This window comes from Thamnophis sirtalis, unplaced genomic scaffold, assembly GCF_051295495.1.
Source record: "Thamnophis sirtalis isolate CommonGarterSnake01/CBP01778 unplaced genomic scaffold, rThaSir2_p1.2 scaffold_4, whole genome shotgun sequence".
Classification (NCBI taxonomy): Eukaryota; Metazoa; Chordata; class Lepidosauria; order Squamata; family Natricidae; genus Thamnophis; species Thamnophis sirtalis.
This window is the reverse complement of record NW_028261384.1, coordinates 123,701,023-123,725,413: the sequence shown is the minus strand read 5'-3', so window position 1 is coordinate 123,725,413 and position 24,391 is coordinate 123,701,023. Positions and strand designations below refer to the sequence as shown.

Here is a 24,391-nt window from a genome sequence, read left to right as displayed (position 1 = left end):
TAAATCAGGCTCCCTTCCCCCCCCCACATGACATCATGAACAATTACCCCTCTAGGATGCCATACTCGCTCTCCTGAAAGGCCCAGGCTTTCCAGAGTTATGCTGGAACACGCGCACACACACACACACACACACACACACACACACACACACACACACACACCAAGGAGTGTTGGGGCGTCTTATCCCCACAGTATTTTTCTCCAGAGGGGTAAGTCATCTGTGTACCAAGTTTAGTTGGAATTGCTTGAGGCCTTCCAGAGTTAGAGGATAATAAATTGCTTTTAAATGATCTTCCAACTTGGTTACTTATTGGAAAAGGTAAACTGAGGCAGAACCTAGGGTCAGATTGGGCCATCACCCTCTAGCTATCCCTAAAGGTCCAAAAATGGAGTTTTATGACGGAGCTCACCCAGGCCCTGCGAAATATGGCCTACCTATTCCAGAATTTGAGAAATGAGAGGTCATTTAAAAACTAGTCTTGGCAAAATATGTTCCATGCATGCAAAAAATGTTGGTTTTAAGAAATACACACTTTTTCTTTCAAGACAAAAAAAAATCACCACAGATTTCTGAATGAGGAATAAGAGTTTATAAGTTGTGAAAATTACAATGTAAAATTAAACACTTATAAAATCATAGATATAAAAATGCTAGCATGTTATTGCTAAATCAAATAATACTGCACTTTCACTAGCTAATACTGCCTTAACCTTTTATGAATGAATATCTTCATTCATGATGTGTGAATGACTTCACACATGAAAAACCTCCATTGAGAACTCAGGTGCATTTTAGAAATTATGCAACTATGCCCTATGGGTCAAATTGAATGGATACAATGGCATCTCTTCCTTCAGGCAAATCCACAATTGGTGAATGACTGCCTAATGCCACATACATTTGCACACAAGTGTATCTCGTCTATATGGATTGTCAGTGTGGATTGTCACAATTTCTGGATCATAGTGTTTCAAACATGCTTGGAGAAAATATATACACTTGAAATTTGGCCAATCTTAAGAAGAGAAAGCCCGAAGGACAAAAATGCATTCACATGAATTCTAATGAATATTGTATGCTTAGTAAGCAATCTACAAGGTTCTTTTTCCTTTCTAAAATGTTAGAAAGCATTACTATTTTTATTCTCCAGTTGCAACTCTGCACCACTAGTATCTGTGAGAGCTGTATGACATCACACGTCATGGTGCTTTACAGACAGTGCTCGACAAGATTATGCAAGTAGTCCTTGACTTATCTCCACAATTGTACCCAACTTTGCTGTTGCTAAGCAAAACAGTTGTTAAGTAAACTTTGCCCCATTTTATGACATTTCTTCCCACAGCTATTAAGTGAATCACTGCCGGTTAAATTAGCAACAGGGTTGTTAAGTTAACCTGGCTGCCTCATTGGCTTTGCTTATCAGAAGATAGCAAAAAGTGATCACATGACTCCAGGAAACAGCATTATCATAAATATAATAAGCCAGTTGACAAGCATCTGAATTTTGATCATGTGACCATGGAGATGTTGCAACAGTCATAAGTGTGAAAAGCAGTCACCGTTCAGTGCCATTGTGATTTTGAACGGTCACTAAATGAATAGTTGTAAATCAAGGACTACTTATACTAGAGTGTGAAATTTCTCTCATAAGTCAAGGACTACCTGGTTGCAAATGATTCGAATGATGCAGTTGGTGCAAATGACATAATTACAGCATGACACTATAAACATGGCTCTTAAACATGCCTCAGCCCTACATGTTCATTTGGCTGAAATTATCCCTTAGGAGAAACCATAAGCAAACTTGATTTTGCCTGTTATTATCCAACAAATTATAGCTTTGCACATTTCCCCTGGGATCCTTCATCTCCTGAGCAAAGGCCAGCTGTTGGTCTGCCTTGTTTGCCTTTATGTACCAAATTAGTCTTTGCAGTGGGCATAAATGGGGCATCTTTGAGATGGCAACTGAATCAAAGCAGGAAATCTTTCTGTTATAAGTGGGTTAGTGTTTTTTTACATTCTACAAGACTCCTGGATTTTCTAATTACCCCAACCCCAAGTTTTCAACAACAGAAATAACTATAGGGGGAAATTTCTCCTCAGAATATAAAGCCCGGTGTCCCAGATGCATACTCTATAAAAAGTCTTTAGAGCAGTGTGGGCAGCTATAGTCCCTTTTTGGCCTATAGACTTCAATTCCCAGAATTCCTACATGTCTGGCTCAGGAATTCTGGGAGTTAAAGTCCATGGTTCATAAAGGGGCCATAGTTGCCCATTCCTGCTTTAGAGCAAATGTTAATCATTTCAATTGAGGCTTAATTCCAGGCCTCATTTGGGCCTTCACATCAAAGTTCAATCTGTTTTCTCTGCTGGCAAAGCAGCATTGGATTTGTCATCTGCAAACAGAGAACATAGAATAATAGAGTTGGAAGGGATCTTGGAGGTCTTCTCATCCAACCCCCTGCTCAAGCAGGAGATCCTATGCCAGCCAAATGGCTGTCCGTAAGAGAATCCTATCTTGCATGCCTTTTCCAGTATGTTTTTAAAGCTTCCTGAACCCTAAGCTTTAGCATTATTAAATAATTAAATTGTGCAACTTGCTCTTTTCCCAAAATATGTGTTTGGTGCGGCAAAATTTGGATTTGGAATGGATATAAAATTTTAGCCTTGCTTTTAAACTACAGGCTACTCTTTCATGCTGAAAAAACTAGGCTAGAAGGTAGAATCTAGGAAGTTTTTGACCTTCCTAATGTGTGCTTTAAAACAGACCTTTACTTTTACTCACTCATATTCCCAATATATAAATCACATTTCTGCATAAGTAAGGTAAATAGCATTTTTCTCATTTCTGCAAGTCTACGTGATTTCTTTTGGTTCTAGCCCTCCCCTCCTACAACCATGTTTCATTTCCATGCATGCATAAAACATGAATGCTTCATGTAAACAGTGTTGTCACAAGGGGGCAGCAGGAAGTACGATAGCAATCACATGTTGCAGACAGGAGGTTTGAATGCACCATATTTAGCTAACATTATGTCATGTTCTCCCACATAGATCCATCTATCAGAAGAAATGGGAAGGACAGGCCTGAAACTTGAGGTTAAACCTCAGAAGATGGGGTAGGCTGCAAAGCTTGTTCCTCTGTACGGGTCCGCTTCGGGGAGGGACCTTCTAACAAGAAAGATTCCTCCACTTCAGATGTTCGTTTTTCCACAGCTGTGGTGGGTTCCAAGCAAGTTGCTTTGTCCGTAGCCTGGAAGACAAGCAAGGTAAAGTAAAGGTAAAGGTTCCCCTCACACATGCATGCTAGTCGTTCCCAACTCTAGGGGGTGGAGCTCATCTCCGTTTCAAAGCCAAAGAGCCAGCGCTGTCCAAAGACGTCTCCGTGGTCATGTGACCGGCATGACTAAAAACCTATACTTGCATTTTTACATGCTTTCAAACTGCTATGTTCGCAGAAGCTGGGACAAGTAATGGGAGATCACTCCGTTACACGGCGCTAGGGATTCGAACGGCTGAACTGCCGACCTTTTTGATCGACAACCTCAGCGTCTTAGTCACTGAGCCCACCTCGGCCCAAACAATCCAGCAATTCTGAGACGTTCAGCTCTCTCAAAGAACTGCTTTATTGAGTGTGTCATTTCGGCACTTTTGAAATGCCAAACCAGCTCTGTCTATTTCCCACACTTTCAGTATTGCTAAAGAATAGGCAGCTCCCTCCCTCCTTGTCACAGGTCACATTGTCCAATTAGGTGTTGTGGTGTTTCCTTGGTAACCCCTTCCAGTCTCTGGCTAGCACCCGTTGGGATGACCTTGGTTCCCACGAGATAGTAAGTTGTTGATGTCTGGTCCGACATTCCAAAGCTTTCTCCTCTCCCACAAAGTGCGTCAAGCTGAGAAACGGAGAAAATGGCTCCAACAAGCCAACCCGTTTCAAAGTTGACGGTCACCTTCTATCTCAGATTTTCCAGCCTAAACATGTCTCTCAGATAAAGGGAAAAACCACAACATTGTGCTCAATATCTGATTCCACATTTGTGCATCTCGAATATTCAGAAATTCTGCTTTGGAAATTCTGTGGGAAGGGATTCTCTTCTTTTATTTTTTCAGGAAAACAAGAGAAAAACTGGAATATGCAATTCTGGGCCATGGGAGTACAGGTAGTCCTCAACTTATAACAATTTGTTTAGTGACCATTCACTAAGAACCATGGTGGCGCAGTGGTGAGCAGGCAGTACTGCAAGGCTAACTCACTGCTCACTCCAGGAGTTCGATCCTGACCGGCTCAAGGTTGACTCAGTCTGCCATCCTTCCAAGATCAGTTAAAGTGAAATGAGGATCCAGATTGTTGAAGACAATATGCTGACTCTGAAAATTGCTTAGAGAGGGCTGTAAAGCGGTATATAAGTCTAAGCTCTATTACTCTTCAAAGTTACAACAGCGTTAAAAAAAAAGTGACGTATGGCTGTTTTTCACACTTGCAGCTTCCCCATGGACACGTGACCAAAATTCAAATGCTTGGCAACCTGCATGCATTTATGATGGTTGCAGTGTCCCAGAGTCATTTGATCCCCTCTTTTGACCTTCACACAAGCGAAGTCACTGGGGAAGCCAGATTCACTTCACAACAGTGTTGCTAACTTAACAACTGTAGTGATTCGCTTAGCAACGGTGACGAGAAAGATCATAAAATGGGGAAAACTTACTTGCTTAGCAACAGAAAAGTTGGTCTCAACTGTGTCATAAACTATCATAAGCGAGTTGTATAGAATTCAAGAGGGCGTTAAATATTTTAAAACACCAAAGTGGTAGATCTCACTGATCATTTTTAATTTTTTTTAAAAAGTTTTTAATTGTTAAAATTGTAGGATGCAAAAGAAAGCAAGAAAATGGCTAAGACAGAACAAAGAATACTGTATTTGAAAGACACCTGATCAGAGATGAATACAGGTGATATTCAGTCAGTTCTGACCGGTTCTGGTGAACCTGTAGCGGAAATTTTGAGTAGTTCCAAGAATTGGCAAATACCACCTCTGGCTGGCCCCGCCCCATCTATTCACTGCCTTCCTAGTCCCAGCCGAATGGAGAACGGAGCTGGAAAGCGGATAAGTGGGTTGGGGAGGGAATGGAGATTTTGCAGTATCCTTCCCCTGCCATGCCCACTAAGCCATGCCCACCGTCACACCATGCCCACCAAGCCATGCTCATAGAACCAGTAGTAAAAATTTTGAATCCCACCATTGGATGAAGTGCAATACTGTATTGTAGCCAAGAGATGGTTTTGCTTCATTGTGAGTACAAATTTCTGATAGCATTTTGTTCATAATAATTTCCTCATTTTCACACATTAAAAAAAGGCTGAGGCTTTGATAGCGTGGTGATGGCCATCTTGAAGTTTTTTATTTCCTCCGCCCCCACTTCCCCAAATTCTCAGGTTTTTTTCCACAATCAGCACAATTACCTGGAAATCAGATGCCATGAGATCTGGTTCTTCTTTATTAAGCTTGGGAGGGTCATCGGTTCCCTCAAGAAGGGGCACTCCAGAATCTGTACGCAGAAAAAGAATCAATCAAAAACAGGCAAATCCCAGTACATTTTCTGAAAAATATAGCCTTTCTTTCCCCTGTCCTCCATCATCTTATGAACATCCATCCTCAAAATTTACTTTTTGCAGACTTTGGAGAAGAGATTTATGCTAAGGTTCAAAACTGAAAATTTAGCTAATCAGTAGAAAAGTTGGATAGGATAACACAGTAAGAAAGAGAGTGTTGTGGACTGCCAATGGCCAGTGGAGCTGGCAGCAGATTCGGACATGGAGAAGGTTGAGGAGGAACATGGCTAGTCCTGGAGTCTGGGGAAGGCTCTGATGAGGGCTCTGCATTGGAGGCAGAGATGAGAGATAGGGCCAGGGCCATCTGACAGTTATCAGCTGCCTTTGGAGTCGGACCAGAGGTGGGTTGTTCCCAGTTCGGTTTGGATTGAGCAAACCAGTAGTAGTGGCGGCGGGAGGCTCCATCCACCCATCCAGATGCTTCTGCCATGCACAGAAGTGTCGCGCACATGCAGGGGATCACGCCCGAACCAGTGGTAAAAAAATTGGCAACCCACCATTGAGTCAGACATCAGTGAGGCAGAAGAACAACTGGCGCCTGTTCCTAGTGTGTGCAGGCGCAGAGCTGCCAGGGGAAGAGAACAGCTAAGGAACAAGGGTCGACTTGGGAGTAAAGCCACAGGTGGACAATGAAGGGCCCCTCCCATAGGGAATAAAGAGAAGCAAAAAGGAAGGGGAGTTTGTAGGAGACAATTACTTCAATTCATTAGGATGAAGATCTGTTCCTGACTTCTTACCAAGTATTGTCTGCTACAGAGTGGTGTTGGGAGGATATCAGCCTGGAAGCTCTCCAAGCCTGATAAAGGTCTGCAGTTGTGAAATCTCTTGAAAGACTGTTGGACAGGACTTTGCTGGAGAGGAATTCACTTTAAAAGGGGTTTTATCAGGACGAGGAGTCGGCTTTGTGCTTTTGGGAAGCTTAGGTCAGAACAGAGAAGCTTAAATATAGCTGTGGAACAATATAGAATTTTATCAGAGCATAATTGCATTCTCGCTAAGCGTTAAAAATTGGGAAGAACTTCTGGAGGAAGGGAAAATGAGTTACAGGTTGTCGACTTACAACTATTCGCTTAGAGGCTATTCCAAGAAGTTACAATGGCACTGAAAAAAGTGTCTTAAGACTACTCACACTTTACAGGATCTGTGTGGCCACATAATCAAAAACTCAGATGTTTGGTAACCAGCATGTAGTCACAAGGGTTTTGGGTTACAGGATCATCATTTGTGACTTTCCCTCTGACAAGCAAAGTCATTAGGGAAAGCTAGATTCACTTAACAACCACAGCAAACATGGTCATAAAATTGAGCATGCCTCACTGAACAATTTTGAGGGGAGTTCCAGGCTCAATTACGGTTATATTGTCAATGAATACCAGTACACAAAAAAATTGTTCTGACCTAGGCTTCCCCAAAAAGCACGAGGCAGAGTCCTGGTCCCAACAAAACCCCTTTTATTAAACAAATGTGAATTCCTCTCATTCACATTCAGCAAGGACTGGCAAACAGCCTTTCAAAGGAATATTTATGACTACAGACCTTATCTATCTTGGAAAGCTGCCATGTAAATATTTCTCAAATGGGGTGCTGTGCAAGACTTGGCACAGAGTCTCTGACATTCACGGACAGATTTTCACACTGCTGAAACGAATCTAACGACCGACCGACCGAATTATTTCCTGCAAATGCCCACTCCCCTTTCACTCCGCTTTTATTTTGTATGGGAGGAGACAATCATCTTCCACCTGTGGCTTTATTCCCAAGTCTACCCTGATTTCTGAATCGTTCTTTTCTTCTGGCAGCTCTGCGCATGCACACACTGGGAACAGGTTCCAGTTGTTCCTCTGCCTCACTGCTGTCTAGCTCCATAGGCACCTGATCACTGCAAGACAGCCTCGGCCTTGTCTCTGCCTCCGATGCACAGCCCTTGGCTGAGCCTTCCCCAGCCTCCAGGACTGGCCCATGTTCCTCCCCAACCATCTCACTGTGCGACTCTGCTGCCAGCTTTGCTGTTCACCGGCAGGCCACAACACCTATTTCTCAAAGCATCATGCCAGTTTACCACACGTAGAAGGTTTTCTGGGCCTTCTGCATATGGAACTCCAGAGATAGGCAAACAAAGGGCACAAATTTTAGAAGCAAATAATCCTTTTTACCTAAAACTAAAGACAGCAATGGAAAATTAGCCATAGGCTTAGCCTAGATGAAGACCAGAGTTTTAAAAATAGAGAAATGGATTGTGAAAAGGTCAGAATTTGCTGAAATAGCAAAGATAACTACTGGGTCAGAGGAGAAAAAAACAAAGACCTTTTTTTTTAAAGGCTGGAAACCATATAGGGATTTTTCTGTTGAAAGGAGGAAAAAAATAATATGGTGATTTATGGCTTTGAAGCTGGAAAAATGTGGATTTAAGTGTGGGACTGAAGGGATTTGTATAGCATCCAAGAAGGCGGAGAGGCGATAAGATTGTAAGATTGTCTACTGAAAAGAAGGGGGGTTATTCCATTTCATACCTTTCTTTTCTTTTCTTTTTTTAATTATGCACTTTTAAAAATTGTTTTTCTCTCTTTAGATCAGTGGTGGGTTACAGGCGGTACACCCCAGTATTGGCGTACTGGAGCCTGCCTGGAGCACCGGGTACCGGGTGCCTGCCCGCCCAAGCTCCTTACCTGTGCTTTAAGCCTTTGGCAATAGCAATAGCAATATAGCAATAGCAGTAGACTTATATACCGCTTCATAGGCCTTTCAGGCCTCTCTAAGCGGTTTACAGAGAGTCAGCATATTGCCCCCAACAATCTGGGTCCTCATTTTACCCACCTCGGAAGGATGGAAGGCTGAGTCAACCCTGAGCCGGTGAGATTTGAACCGCTGACCTGCTGATCTAGCAGTAGCCTGCAGTGCTGCATTTAACCACTGCGCCACCTTGGCTCTTGGCACTTCCGTGCGTGTGCATGCCGTGTAGGGCGCCTGCGCAACGCTCTGCCGAGCAGCTGGAGCGTCACAGAGGCTTGCGGAAGCAACACAGGCAAGTACGACACATACGCGCACCGCACACATCCATGTGGGTGACGCCGGGGCCGTTTCAACCGTACCAGTTGGAACAGAATTCGGAACCCACCTCTGCTTTAGATATTTTTACATAAGGTCTGAGGTGGGATTCACTTACCTTCCCTACTGGTTTGCAAATGTGAGTGCACTTGTGTACTGCCTTATCTGCGTATGCGCAGTGCTCATGCATTACAGCGAAGCGGGTGGGTGGAGCCTCCAACAGCCACCGCTACCGGTTCGCCTGAACTGGAGAGAACTGGCTGAATACCACCTCTGCTGTAGGTACGATTCTCAATGCAACTAAAATGATTTTTAAAAAAGACCAGGGATCCAATAAAAGGGGGCAAAATAAAACATGGTAGAATGCAGAGTTTGAAGCACAGCAAGGAAAACAGCTGAGCTGAGGTTTGAAAAGTTGCTTTTGAGGGGGAATACCCCAAATTCCTGGGATTGGAGTCTATTCTCCTGCTAGCCTCATTTGGAAAAGCAGGGATATCAGCCTGGTGACCAAATATAGGTTAGTCCGCTCTATCGTGTTCTCTGTAGCTACCTATGGTTGTGAAAGTTGGCCCTTAAAAAAGCAAGACAGGAAGAAAATCAGCTTATTTGAGCTATAGTGCTGGAGAAGGCTCCTGCATATTCCTTGGGCAGCAAAGGTGACTAATAAGCAAATATGGGAGAGTATAACACACCAGACATGTCAATGGAAGGCCAAATTATGAAACTGACTTCACTTACTTTGCCCACATCATACAGGGGAATTCCCTTGAGAAAGAAATTATGTTTGGAAGAGTTAAGGATAAAAGGAAACTATGTCATCAACCAGTGGTGGGTCCGGATCCTATTGCAACTGGTATGGTGCAATGGGGCCGGGCGTCTACCACATTCACATGTGCAGCACATGCACAGCGCGCACATGCGTATCTACTGCCTGTGATGCTCCAGCTGCTCAGCAGAGCGTTGCGCAGGCACTGTACACTCCGTGCGCATAAGCCCCGATTGGCTCAAGTACAGGTAAGGAGGGCAGGCAAGCGGGTGGGTCCACCAGAGCACCGTACCAGAACGATACCTGGTGCTCCCAGTAGGCACCACCACTGCTGTCAAGGAGCATGGTGGCTGGATTACCATCAAGACTAACAGCAGGAAAAGCCTACAAAACTCAAAGAAGTAGCATAAGATTGGAAGACATAGAGAGACCTGGCCCACAGAATTGTGAAGAGTTGAACATGATTGAAGAGATAATAACCTCATCTATCCTCCAGAGCTCAGCCTTATGGATCCTCAAAGTATGATTTTGCTTGAGGCGGGATGGCTGCTATCAGTGGGTGCAGGCAGGGAGTGCTGGGGGGCTTGCTGGGTCAGCCAGGATAGATCACTAGCTTCAATCTTGGTCAAATCACGAGGACTACAGGTAGTCCTCGACTTACAACAGTTCATTTAGGGATCGTTCAAAGTTGCAAGAGCACTGAAAAAAGTGACATGACCATTTTTCATACTTAACGACCATTGCAGCATGCCCCTCAATTTGGATTCTTGGCAACTGGTTCATATTTATGACCTTTGCTGTGTCCCAAGGTCATGCAATCCCCTTTTGGGACTTTCTGACAAGCAAGGTCAAAGGGGAAGCCAGATTCACTTACCAAACAGGTTATTTATCAACTGCAGTGATTCACTTAACAACTGAGGCAAGAAAAGTCATAAAATGGGGCAAAACTCACTTAACAAATGTCTCACTTAACAACAGAAATGTTGGGCACAATTGTAGTTGTAAGTCGAGGACTACCAGTGTTGTGCCCAGATGCTCCCAGCTCTATAGTTGCCTTGCAAGGTAGTCCACACAAGAAGCACGCCCAGAAGTATTAGCTCTAACTTTAATGTAAGATTACTGTCATAGTTCCGACTAACAAATCCAAGCAAATCAGAACTCTGATGCTAGAGATTTCCTGAAATAATTTCTCTATTGGATACATCATATTGGCATAATCCAATGCAAAACCAACCCAAAATATTTCCTGTGGTTTCAGTATAATTAAAATAAGAAATAACTCCCTCCCCAACAGTCTCAGATAATATTGGCCAATTGGCAGGCTCTCCAGGCACTCCTCCTCAGCTCTATCCATCACTTGTAGAGATGACCTTGGTTCTCACGAGAAAGATCTGTGTTTTGTCTAGCAAAGCATTTCATCCTCCTCCCCCTCCCAGCTGTATGGCAACCGGGGAATAGAAAAATGGCTTCTGCCAGCTTTGATTTGAAGTTGACAGTTATATTAACAGAATCTTGAAAGTCTGAAAGTATGCTTCTTTCCCCTTGCCTTTACAATGAAAGTAACTAGGGAGGGTCCCTTCTGAGACATTTTCCACAGATCCATTTATTCTGCAGACTCAGCTGCCTGAAATCTAACTTTTGCATGGCGCTTTCTCCTGTCTCCCAAAGGTATTAGACTTTACCTCAGAGTTTCTCAGTCTGGGCAACTTGAGGTGTGGACTTCAACTCTCAAAATTCCCTAGCTTGGAGAATTCTGGGAATTGAAGTCAAACAAATCTTCAAACTGCAAAGGCTGAGAAATCCTCTTCCTCCTCTCCTTCCCATTCTTCTCTACCACCATCACCTCCTCCTCCTCTCCCTTCCATTTCTCTTCTCCTCTTCTCCCTCCCATTCCTCTCCTCCTCCTCTCTCTCCCATTCCCTCCTCCTCTTCCTCCCATTCCCCCCTCCTCCTCTCCCTCCCATTCCCCTCCTCCTCCTCTTCCTCCCATTCCCCTCCTCCTCCTCTCCCTCCCATTCCCCTCCTCCCCGTCCCATTCCCCTCCTCTTCTCCCTCCCATTCGCCTCCTCCCCGTCCCATTCCCCTCCTCCTCCTCTCCCTCCCATTCCCCTCCTCCTCCCTTCCATTCCCCTCCTCCCCTCCTCCCCTTCTCCCTCCCATTCACCTCGACTCCTCCTCCCTCCCCTTCTCCCTCCCATTCCCCTCCTCCCCCTCCCATTCCCCTCCTCCTCTTCTCCCTTCCATTCCCCTCCTCCCCTTCTCCCTTCCATCCCCCTCCTCCTCTCCCTTCCATCCCCCTCCTCCTCTCCCTCCCATTCCCCTCCTCCCCATCCCATTCCCCTCCTCTTCTCCCTCCCATTCGCCTCCTCTCCCTCCTATTCGTCTCCTCCTCCTCTCCCTCCCATTCCCCTCCTCCTCTTCTCCCTTCCATTCCCCTTCTCCCTCCCCTTCTCCCTCCCATTCGTCTCCTCCTCCTCTCCCTCCCATTCCCCTTTTCCCCCAATAAGTCCAGCAAGACCATAACACAAGGCAACGTGGGCTGTTGCTTAATGCCACAAGATCTATCCTCAGATGAACCTACCTCCCTCTTGCCCCAACAGAGGTGGCTGCAAGTCTTCTGTCTTCAGCTCTCCTAAGAGGGTGGGAGTCACCGTCTGGCTTCGATCCGGGGTAGGGGTGGGGCTGGTGTCACCTCCTTTCTGCAGGGACGTCTCCGAAAGAGAACTCTGGCTGCTGTTCTCATCTGGTGGAAAACAGAGACAGGGCCATGAAAAACTCTGTCTGGAAATTGGGGAAAAAAAATTTAAATCACTGCCTGGAGACTCCAGGTCCAGAGGCAGTGTACATTGGATGTCTTATGAGGGCCTGAGTATCCACTGATGGAACCAAGAGGTGGAATGAAAAAGGGTGAAACTCTGTTCTGAGCAGCAATGACCAAGTGAGGCAAACTGTAATTTAAGTTAAAGGTTCCCCATGCACATATGTGCTAGTCATTCCCGAATCTAGAGGGCAGTGCTCATCTCCATTTGAAAGCCAAAGAGCCAGCGCCATCCAAAGACGTCTCCGTGGTCATGTGGCCGGCATGACTAAACGCCAAAGGTGCACGGAACGCTGTTATCTTCTCACTAAAGGTGGTTCCTATTTTTCTACCTGCATTTTTACATGCTTTTGAACTGCTAGGTTGGTAGAAGCTGGGACAAGTAATGGGAGCTCACTCCATTACGCAGCGCTAGGGCTTCAAACTGCCAACCTTTCTCATCAACAAGCTCAGAGTCTTAGCCACTGAGCCACCGCATCCCTTCAAAAACTTCCGTTTAGCGGCATTTAAAAATCCAAAGGATTCAGAACCATAAAGCAGAAATGTACAGGTAGTCCTTGACTTACAGCCAAAATTTCTGTTGCTAAGGAATACAGTTGCTGAGTGAGTTGTGCCCAATTTTGCTACCTTTTTTTTGTCAACATTGGCAAGCAAAACACTGTGTTGTTAAGTGAATCACAGTATTCTTAATGTCACACCTGCCCCAGTTTGCTCTCTCAGGAAAGTAAAACTTGTGACTCCATTTATTTGAAGCATAGGAACTTTTACTGAAAGAAACTGATTGCAGCAAAGTCAGGCGGAATCAGGTGTTTACGTGCAAAATAAATAAAACTATCCTTTCCAACTCGCAATCTCTCCCCCTCATGACCAGTCCCCTGGTCAGCCAACGCTGACGTGATGTTTTGAGAAACTCTGTGGTTTGAAACTGATAACATTCCATTCTCAGGGTAAACGGCCTTGAAGATTCTAGTATAAGCCGGTTTGGTGATCTAGTCTACTTCTGTTATCACCTCCCCATTTCCCACCATTAGATACAAAGTTGTGGATTGCCCCAAATGCCTCCCCCACTCCCTTTCCCTTTGAGGGGAGGGAACCCAGCAAGGCGCCAGGCCGAAGATAAGGATCCTGACAGTTAAGCAAATCTGGCCATTGACTTGTCAGAAGCCAGCTGGCAAGGTCGCAAATGACGATCAGATGACCCCAGGACAGTGCAACCATTGTAAATACCGTATTTTTCGGAGTATAAGATACACCATTTTCCCCTCTAAGAGTGTGTGGAAATGTTGGTGCATCTTATAGACCAAATACAGCAATTTTTGGCCTCCTGAAGCCCTGCCCCCGCATCTCATTTTTGTGAAAAATGGGCAGAAAAAGACCGTTTTTCGCAAAAACAGAGGTGTTTTTCCCTTCCTCCAAACCCCAGGAGCATTCTGCAGGCTTCAGCAGGGCTGGGGGGAGGGGAAAATACTTCCATTTGGCGAAAAATGGCCCATTTTCTACCCATTTTTCACAAAAACCCATTTTTGCCTTTCCCCAGCCCTGCTGAAGCCTGCAGAGGGCTCCTGGGGGCCGGCGAGGACAAAAACTTTTTTTTCTTACTTATCTCTTCGAAATCTTGGTGCGTCTTATACACTGGTGCATCTTATAGTCCATAAAATACAGTACATGCCACTTGCCAAATACCTGAATTGATCGTATGACCATGGGGATCTTGCCAATCATCAAAAGTACACGTTCTAAATTACATTTTTTGTGCCATTGTAACTTTAAATGGTCACTAAACAAATAGTTGCAAGCCGATGACTATATCCATGATAGAGAACCTGTAGCATGCATGCCACAGGTGGCACATGGAGCCCTCTCTGCAGGCACATGAGTTGTTGCCCCAGCTCAGCTCCACTATGCATGAGAGCGCACGCCTCCTGCCGGCCAGCTGATTTTGGGGTCTCTGCCACGCACGGGGGGGGCACATGCAGGAGACGCATGTGCATGCATGGGGAGGTGGCGGGCTTGTGCATGCATGCATGGGGGGAGCATGGCAGGGGGTGTGCTCTGATGCCTCATTTTTGGTCTGAGGAGGCTTCAGGAAGGCCTGTTAAGTCCAAAATGGGGCATGGGGGTGATCACGGGTGCACGCACAAGGGGGGAAGGCACACAAGGGGTGTCACACGCGCATTGCATTATGGGTGTGTGCATGTGTGCATGTGCTTTCGCTCATCCATCCATGCGTGCATGCATGCTTTTGGCATGGGACGACAAAAAGTTAGCCGTCACTGATCTATATCATAGTCGAGTTGAAAGCCAGACGCTCGGCAACTGTTCATATTTACGACAGTTGCAGCATCCTGAGGTCATGTGAGGATCCTTTTTTTGTGCTCCTCTGATGAGCAAATCTGGGGAAGCCAGATTAACTATTGTATTGCTAACTTAATGACTGCAGTGATCGACTTAACTGTGGCAAGAAAGGTCATAAAGTGGGTCAAAACTCACTTAACAATTGTCTCACTTAGCAACACAAATTTTGGGCTCTGTTGCGGTTGGAAGCCAAGGTCTGTATCCTGTACATTAGGGAAGGGCTGGGATGCCAAATTTGACAAGGCCCTTGTCAAAATGCTCTTTCCTGTCCCAAAATCTACCGTTCAGGTCCAACATGAGCAGAGCAGGGTTGCTTCGAGAAAACCTTCTCTCTTTGGTGGGCTGCTGCTCTTTGCTACCTCCCAGGTGTCTTTTCTCCTGCAACAGAAGAGAAGGAAACAAAACAAAAACTAGAAGTGCTAAAGGCGAAAGTCCTCATGAGAAACCAGCCAGCCTCTTTCTCACCTCGTCCCGAGGGTCCATAATAGGTACCCACTTGTAGATCCGTAAAGAGGTGTCTCCCACCGTCACCCAACGCTTTTCCCTAGAAAGAGAAAAATGGTAGGATAAAATGAGACAGTTTGCATGGATTCTCCACTTGTGACCTTTGGACAGTGGTGGGATCCTGCCGGTTTAATAACCGGTTCGGTGATCACATGCTCCGTGCGCATGCGCAGTTTTAACAAAACTTACCTTCTACTTTGCTTCTGGGGAATAAAACAGTGGAGGCGTGGCAATCCACTCTGCTGCACGAACCAGCTGAGAGGATGTAGGCAAGTAAAGCGCAGGGGCGTCTGGGCGGACCCCCCCTGATTGTCGGAGCAAACCGGTTCACTCCCAGCTACCAGTTTGCCCGAATCAGTCCAAACCAACTGAATCCCACCCTTGCCTTTGGCAGCATTGGATTTAAAAAGGAAAATCTTTTCTGAACCAAGCTTTATAAAAGGTAAAGTTTTCCCCCTGTCCAGTTGTTTCTGATTGCGGAGGGGGGTTTGCTCATTTCTATTTCCAGCGAAAGGAGACAGAGTTGTCCTAAGACACTCCCATGGTCAAGTAGCCAGTGTGACTATGCACTGAGGTACACCAAACACTGTTACTTTCCCAACAAAGTGGTACCTATTTATCTGCTCGCATTTCCATGGTTTCGAATTGCTAAGTGAGCAGGAGCTGCGACAAGAATGGAGCTCATCCCATCACGCAGTGCTTGGGTCTTTAACTGTCAACCTTTTGGTCAACAAACCTAGAATCTTAACCGCTAGTTGCTGATAACTTTGTGATGTTGATGTTTATTTTATTTATATGCTGCCCTTTTCCCCCAAAGGGGACTCAGGGTGGCTCACAACTCAACTAAGGGAGGGGGATACAGACAAAAATATTAAAACAACGCGCAACAATACATAATTTAAAACACACAACAGTCATACCATTCGAGAAGGGGGTAGAAGCTTTTTAGCCACAGGCCTGTCGGAATAGCCAGGTTTTAAGGGCTTTGCGGAAGGTCTGGAGGGTGGTGAGGGTTCGAATCTCCATGGGGAGTTCGTTCCAGAGGGTCGGAGCGGCCACAGAGAAGGCTCTCCTCCGAGTAGTCGCCAGTCGACACTGGCTGGCGGATGGAATTCGGAGGAGGCCTAATCTGTGGGATCTAATCGGTCTAGAGGAGGTAATTGGCAGCAGGCGGTCTCTCAAGTACCCAGGTCCAATACCATGAAGGGCTTTATAAGTGACGACTAGCGCCTTGAAGCGTATCCGGAGACCAATAGGCAGCCAGTGCAGCTCGCGGAGGATAGGTGTTTTGTGGGTGAACCGAGGTGCACCTACGATCGCTCGTGCGGCTGCATTCTGGACAAACTGGAGTCGCCGAATACTCTTCAAGGGCTGCCCTATGTAGAGCACGTTGCAGTAGTCCAGTCTAGAGGTCACAAGGGCGCGAGTGACTGTAGTGAGGGCCTCCCGGTTCAGGTAGGGACGCAACTGGTGCACCAGGCGAACCTGGGCAAATGCCCCTCTGGTCACAGCCGACAAGTGGTGTTCAAAAGTCAGCTATGGGTCCAGGAGGACTCCCAAATTGCAAACCCTGTCTGAGGGGCGTACTGTTTGACCCCCCCAGCCTGAGAGATGGAACACTTGGCCAATTAGTAGGAGGGAAACACACCAGCCACTCGGTCTTGTGAATGCAATCATGTAGTATTGTCAGAATGAAGTCATTCTCCTACTTTTGTCTTCTTTCAGAAAATCCCCCCCCCCCTCAATTTTCCAGACTAGCTAAGACTCCTGTGATTTTCTAGTGGAGTCCTATTCATTCACTAACCAAGTATTTATTTATTTTATTTATTTATTTTATTTGTCAATCGTTTACAAGATAATAGGTATAAGAATAAGCATAAGTATGAATGAAATGGGTACGAATAAATGGGGACAGTAGGACAGGGATGGTAGGCACGATGGTACGCTTATGCATACCCCTTACAGACTCTTAAGAATGAGGTGGGGTCAATAGTAGAAAATCTAAGGTTAAAGTTATCGGGATTTGAAGATGTAACAAGGGAGTCAGGTAGCGCATTCCAGGCATTGACCACTCTGTTGCTGAAGTCATACTTTCTGCCATCAAGTTTACATTGTGTTTGTATCTGTTGCGTGCTCTTATATTATTGCACTTGAAGCTGAAGTAATCTTTGACTGGCAGGACGTTGTAGCAGATAATTTTGTGTACTACGCTTAAGTCCAACCATAGGCAGGGTAGTTCTAGTATTCAATAATTGGTCTGGCAAAGGTTTTGTATGCCCTAATTAGCAATACAATATTACCGAAAGAGAACCTTCGTAAGATTAGGTTAACAACTCTTAATGCCTTTTTGGCAATGCTGTTACAGTGAGCTCTAGCGTTTAAATTGTTTGCTATGAGTACTCCAAGATCCATGACAAAGTGAGGGTTGTCTACGAGGTCGTATCTGTCTAGCTTGTATTTGGTGTTCTGATTTTTTTTTAACCAATATTTAGGACAAAGCATTTGTTGATTGAGATTTGGAGTTGCCACTGTTTTGACTATTCAGATACAAAGTCAAGGTCGCTTTGAAGGGCAGTAGCATTGTCAGTCTTGTTGTATATTTTTACTTCATCAGCGAAGAGGACGCAGTTGCTTATAAGACGATCTCAAAGGTAATTTATGTAGAGCATAAAGAGTGTGGGTCCTAGAAAGCTGCCCTAGGTGACACTGCTATTAACTGGTGCATGGTTTGATAGGGCGCTCCCTATTTTGACTATTCATTGTCAAATGCAGGAACACAGCAATCATACTGCAATTTCTTTGGGGTGTTTTAAAATATTATCCTAATGTTATATAACTTCCCCAACAGCATACAAATCCTCTTCCATCTATCTTGATTTTCCAATATTTTTCTGACAATCCAAGGATAGTGTGGGAAGATACCTTTCCAGGGAGAAGATGAACCTGATCAACACACTGTTTTTAAACCTTGGCAACTTGAAATGTGGACTTCAACTCCCAGAATTCCCCAGCCAGTCTCCTGGGGACTGAAGGCTAAAACATGAAGACTGGTTGCAGGAACTAAATATGTCCAGTTTAATGAAGTGGAGGACTAAGGATAACAGGATAGCAGTATTCCAATACCTAAAGGTAAAGGTTCCCCTTGCACCAGTGACATGCAGTCAGGGGAGGCAGAGCCTCACCACTGTCATCATGAAAAGAAAAATAAATGTAAAAGGAAAAAGGCAAGAGCTGAGGTCAGGCTGAGCTAGTTGCTGCCAGAGTCACTATGGATGACTCTGCTTAGTGCTTAACTGTTTTAAAAAGCTTCTAAAAAAGCGCCTTCTACAGGAGAAGGCAGGAGAATTAATTGCCTCATCCAGTCTGACTTTTGGCGTTTTATGATCACTCGTGCAGAGTTAAGCAAGGATTAAAAGCCGAAAAATTCCTGACATAGATGAGGCACGTCATTCTGCCTCCTCGTGTAGAGAGTGCTTTTTAAGAGGCTTTTTTAAACAGTTAAGCAGTCATCCATGGTGACTCTGGCAGCAACTAGCTCAGCCTGACCTCAGCTCTTGTCTTTTTCCTTTTACATTTTTTTTCTTTTCATGATGGCAGGCAAGAGCAGAGTTGAAATCCTCTCTGAAATAGCTGGAAAAGGTATGTGTGAGTCGGAGGGAAGGGGAGAATTCAAACTTCATCCTACTGGTGTGCGGCTTTGGGCAAAGGCTGGAGGGAAGTGCTCTCCCTCCCCAAGTGTAGTTTGATTGCAGGCAGAGCCACTGTCTTTTCAAACCTGTAATCAGTGAAGCTGGATTGGATCCTTCCTGAGGAAAAGTGTGTGTGCTCCATTATGGCTCTTTGACTGGCTTCCTGCCTCCTCCTGTGATCTTCCTGACTCCCTCCAATCCAACTCTGTGTGTGTGTGTGTGTGTGTGTGTGTATTTGAGAGGGGGGAAGGGAGGGAGAGAGGGAGGAAGGAGGGGAAGGGAGAAGAAAAAGAAAGAAGGAAACTTATTTCGCAAAGGAGAAAAACAAATGCTGCCGCTTTAAATCGGAACTGAGCATGTCTGGCTGTGGAATTCTGGGAGTTCAAGTCCACAACTCTAAAAAAAATTGTGTCAGTGCCTCACCAGCCATAAACCTCACCGCACGTCACTGCCTTGCATATATGTGCCAGTTGTTCCCAAATCTAGGGGGCGGTGTTCATCTCTGTTTCAAAGCCAAAAAGCCAGCACTATCCAAAGACGTCTCTGTGGTCATGTGGCTGGCATGACTAAACGCAGAAGGAGCACAGAACATTGTTACCTTCCCACCAAAGTGGTCCCTATTTTTCTACTTGCATTTTAACATGCTTTCGAACTGCTAGGTTGGCAGAAGCTGAGACAAGTAACGGGAGCTCACTCTGTTAGGCGGTGCTAGGGCTTCGAACCACCAAACTGCTGACCTTTCTGATCGACAAGCTCAGCGTCTTAGCCACTGAGCCACCGCGCCCAATATCTAAGCAGCTGCCAGAAGGAAGAGAGGGTTAACCTATTCTCCAAAGCTCTTGAGGGCAGGATAAGAAACAATAGATGGAAATTAATCCAGGAGAGAACTAAGGAGAAATTTCCAGAGAGTGAGAACAATTGATCAGTAGGATGACTTGCCTCCAGAAGTTGTGGGTGCTGCATCATTGGAGATTTTTAAGAAGAGATTGGACAACCATTTGTCTGAAATGGTATAGAATCTCTTGCTTGAGCACGGTGTTGGATTAGAAGACCTCAAAGGTCCCTTCCAACTCTTATTCTGGAAGTTGAAATTCACATCTTCAAGCTACCAAGGTTGAAAACACTGCAGTATATCAATACCACTTCATGGCCCGTCATCTTATTCCTTTAGCTTTCTTTCCTCTCTCTCTCGCCTTCCTGGCAAACTGTATGGACTTCATAGGTCATGTGAAATCATGACAAAGCTGAAGATCGCATTTACCAGAAAGCAGAAACAAACAATTTTGATAATTTCAGATTCAATAGAAACAGAAAGCAGCCAGACGATATTCTCCCATAGCCGGAAAAGCTGCTGGCTTTCAAACCGTTATGTGGCTGCAGCTAACGCCTCTCGCGTGACAATTTGATGAGGAAAGGGGAAGCATCACGCAAGGCAAAATTTACCCAAAATATGACATCAGGCACTTGGATCAGCTGCTCGGTGGAAAAGGGAGAAGGAGGAACCATTTCTAGAGATCCCTTCCAGGACACAGTAACATTTGACCAGTCATCCGGGGTGCAACCATCCTACCCCACCTTCCTGGGCAGATAGCACTGAGATCAAAGCTATAGAAAAACATCTGGCTGTCTAAATTGCTTTCAGCACACCTTCCAAACCATCTAGATTAGTGTTTTACAAGCTTGGCAGGTGGGCTTCATCTGGGAATTGAAGTCCACCTGTCTTAAATTTGCCAGGGTTAAGAAACACTGATCTAGAAGTACACCTGCTGTGCAGACGTGGTGGAAAGACCCATAATCAACACCCCAAACCAGCAGTCGCTTCCCCCCAAAACAGGCCTTCGTGGTACCCTCCAAATGTTTTGAGATCACCCACCCTGTGCCATCCTGGGACCTTCCTAAAGGCAGTCAGAACTGCACGGGGCAACCTGTTGCTTTCTCCCCATAGTCCTCCCCCGGTTACCCACCCCCCCTCAATCCCCAAATTGTTCTCACCATCTCCGGACATGTTCAATAGCAGCCATCACTTTCTTGATGTCATCTTTTGCCCGGCTCCTCGTCTCGGCTCGAATGGCACGTCCTGACATGAGATCAGAAGTTTGGAGAGTCGGAAAGCTGCGATGGATGGAGAGGGCAGACGATCGGGAGCTTTCTCTTTGGGCTGCTAGTTCTGAGTTGTGCTCTTTTGTTCTCCTTATCCCATTTCTCTCCCTCTTTCTTTCTTTGATCGGTTTCTCTGCACCCCCTATCTTCTTTTGCTCACAGAGATGATTGGATGCTGGAAAGATTCTGAATGCACATCCCTTTGCTATTAATCCATCAAATTTTGCCTGCCACCTGTCTCTGTCTTGCCATCCATCAATCTTCCTGCATCAGTTTATTTCAGTTGTTGTTGTTTTTCCCTCTGCCCTTGTTTTCTAGTGTTTCCTCCTTTTTTTCCCTTCTCTCTATCTCTATCTTTCTTATCTCAGCCTTCATCTACTTCTTCCCTCTGTTGGGTCTCCACCATTCTTCGTCTCTCTCTGTGTGTGTTCGGCTTCTTTGGCTGTTCTCCTTTTGCCCAAATAAAAGGAAGAGGAGAAAGGAGGGGTAAAAAAAAAACGGAAAAAAAGCAGTTCGCCAACGGAAGAACTATAATATAGTTCTTTCAGGTTGCTTTTTTTTTAAAAAAAATAGATATTTCAAACTTCGTGAGCGCCCTCTAGTGACTGGGAGAGCTGGAAAGTGTACAGTAGGAACACAAAGTTGCATCTTTTCGAGAAACGGCCTGGTGTCCTGAGAAATGGTAGGAAGTTGGCAAAACAGGAGAACAATCAGTGTAAAACAAATTTTAAAAATCAACGGAAGGAGATTATTTTACATTATCATCTTCCTTGGGGATCCAAAGAGGTGACATATTTGAGCTGCGTGCTTTATGGGAAAATTCACTGGGGGTAAAAAATTATGTTTATTAGAACAGAAGGATCAATTAGCAATACAGCAAAATCGTTCAGTAGTTTTACCATCCAAGAGTGGGGATCTTCTTTGGGTAAATCTACATTATTGTTTTAAAGTCAAAATGATAAAATAATTGCTTATTATACATATCTACCCTAGTGTCCTGACTACAAAAATATTTTTTTAGAAAAACAAAAAAGGAGAAAATAAGAAGGAAGGTTAACCAGGGCAAGTTTGCCCATAACTTGGAAGTTGGCCTGAAGTTTATCTGATGCAAGATAACGTGTTAATACCATTTGGTAAGGCCACACTTGGAATACTGCATCCAGTTTTGGTCGCCACGATGTAAAAAAGATTTTTAGACTCTAGAAAGAGTGCAGAGAAGAGCAATAAAGATGATTAGGGGACTGGAGGCCAAACCATATGAAGAACGGTTGCAGGAATTTGGCATAGCTAGTGTACTAAAGCGAAGGACCAGGAGAGACATGATAGCAGAGTTCCATTATCTCAGGGGTTGCCACAAAGAGGAGGGAGTCAAAACTATTCTCCAAGGCACCTGAGGGCAGGACAAGAAGCAATGGGTGGAAACTAATCAAAGAGAGAAGCAACTTAGAACTGAGGAGAATTTTCCTGACAGTTAGAACAATTAATCAATGGAACAACTTGCCTCCAGAAGTTGTGAAGCTCCAATAGTGGAAGTTTTAAAGAAGATATTGGATATCCATGTGTCTGAAGTAGTGTAGGGTTTCCTGCCTAGACAGGGGGTTGGACTAGAAGACCTTCAAGATCCCTTCCAACTCTGTTATTCTATTCTACTCGACTCTATTCATTTCCTACTCTCTTTTGGTCAAAAACATCCAACCTTTGTTAGTTTGAGGATCTCACACCAATACTGGGTGGGTCCAGGGCCAATTCTGGAAAGCTACAGTTAGTCCTTGATTTGCAACCACAATTGAGCCCCAAATCTCCGATGCTAAGCAAGACAATTGTTAAGTGAGTTTTGCCCCATTTTGTGACCTTTCTTGTACAGTTGTTAGATGAATCACAACAATTAACAAATTAGTAACATGGTTAAGTGAATCTGGCTTCCCTGTTGACTTTGCTTCTCAGAAAGTCATAAAAGGCCATAAAACACCAATCATCACACATACATTCCAGTTACCAAGTGTCCAAATTTTGACCATGTGACCATGGGAATGCTGCAAGTGTGAAAAGGGTCATAAGTGTGAAAAGGGTCATAAATTACTTTTTTAAAGTGCCATTGTAGCAATAACCATAGTGGCACAGTGGTTAGAGAGCAATAGCAGTAGCAATAGCAGTTAGACTTATATACCGCTTCATAGGGCTTTCAGCCCTCTCTAAGCGGTTTACAGAGTCAGCATATTGCCCCCAACAACAATCCGGGTCCTCATTTTACCCACCTCGGAAGGATGGAAGGCTGAGTCAACCCTGAGCCGGTGAGATTTGAACAGCCGAACTGCAGAACTGCAGTCAGCTGAAGTAGCCTGCAGTGCTGCATTTAACCACTGCGCCACCTCGGCTCTATGTGAGCAGTACTGCAGGCTACTTCTGCTGACTGCCACGTGCCTGCAATTTGGCAGTTCAAATCTCACAAGGCTCAAGGTTGACTAGCCTTCTATCGTTCCAAATGAGGACCCAAATTGTTGGTGGCAATATGCTGATTCTGTAAAACGGGGCTGGAAAGCGGTATATAAGTCTAAGCACTATTGCTATTGCTAACAGCACTTTTACTTACATACAGTTCTACAATGCTTTACAGTGCTCTCTAAATAGTTTATAGCAGTACCAAAATGGGAACATGTATGTGTGTGCATGTGCATGCCATAAACCAGAAGAGCATGCATGTGTGCAGAAAGACCAGCTGGCCAGTGTGTATATGTACACTGGAAACCGGAAGAGCAACAGAGGATCTTCCAGTTTCTGGCCCACCTGCGCGCAGGAAGACCAGATGGCCAGTGTGCTGGAATTTGGAAGAACAACAGGCGACAGCTTGCATGTCTGGAGAGATGGCTCTGCATGTGACTTCCAGCATGCGTGCCATAGTTTCGCCATCACAGATTTATAGTGTCAGCATCTTGCCCCCAACAATCTGGGTCCTCATTTTAGCAACCCACCACTGAAACTAACAGTTGTACTTGGACTCCCTGTACTTGAGGACTTTTAAAGGACAAAGTAATGTGTCTTTTTTTAAATTGTTTTAAATAAACAAAAACACACAAAAAAGAAACATCCTTCATTACATCCTGTCAAAAGCGTGTTGATTGGTTACAAACAGTTTTATTGCGTTTCTATCATAATTATTCTATATATTTCCTTCCCATTGAATAGTACATTTTACATCAAAAATCTTCATGTATTTTACTATCAATACACCGCCATTCTCATTTAACTGAAATTATTTAAACGTGCTTTTATCTGATATCATTTGCATTAAAAAACACAACCACCCACTGGCATTCATTGACAATCTCAACAAATCTTCTGTAGCATTACATCTTATCACATATTCTAAAAGAAAAAATCAATTAATAGAATATCTAAGCATTCCCCCCCCCACACACTTTTCCCCTCCTCCAAATCACCATTTAAAGCTTTTAGTAATGGGTGTCTTAAGCGTCTGGGATTGACTATTGTGTCGTGTAAAG

General features: G+C 44.7%; 1 protein-coding gene across 2 annotated transcripts in view; it reads right to left on the bottom strand.

The window, feature by feature from the left end:
* Positions 1–579: 579 nt before the first annotated feature.
* The window catches only part of BCL7C (BAF chromatin remodeling complex subunit BCL7C), a 35,167-nt gene continuing 11,355 nt past the window's right edge, over positions 580–24,391 (bottom strand). Inside the window, exons 2-7 of one of the 2 annotated variants that reach the window (XM_087714104.1) lie at positions 20,784–20,868; positions 15,064–15,142; positions 14,880–14,976; positions 12,007–12,168; positions 5,465–5,550; positions 580–3,256 (exon numbers count right to left, since the gene is read on the bottom strand). In XM_087714104.1, the coding sequence (XP_087570230.1) occupies positions 3,104–3,256; positions 5,465–5,550; positions 12,007–12,168; positions 14,880–14,976; positions 15,064–15,142; positions 20,784–20,812 (606 nt within the window). In that variant the 5' untranslated portion in view covers positions 20,813–20,868 and the 3' untranslated portion in view covers positions 580–3,103. Of the gene's footprint in view, positions 3,257–5,464; positions 5,551–12,006; positions 12,169–14,879; positions 14,977–15,063; positions 15,143–20,783; positions 21,595–24,391 lie in introns of those variants that run through there. The other variant, XM_014076659.2, reaches the window with a different exon arrangement.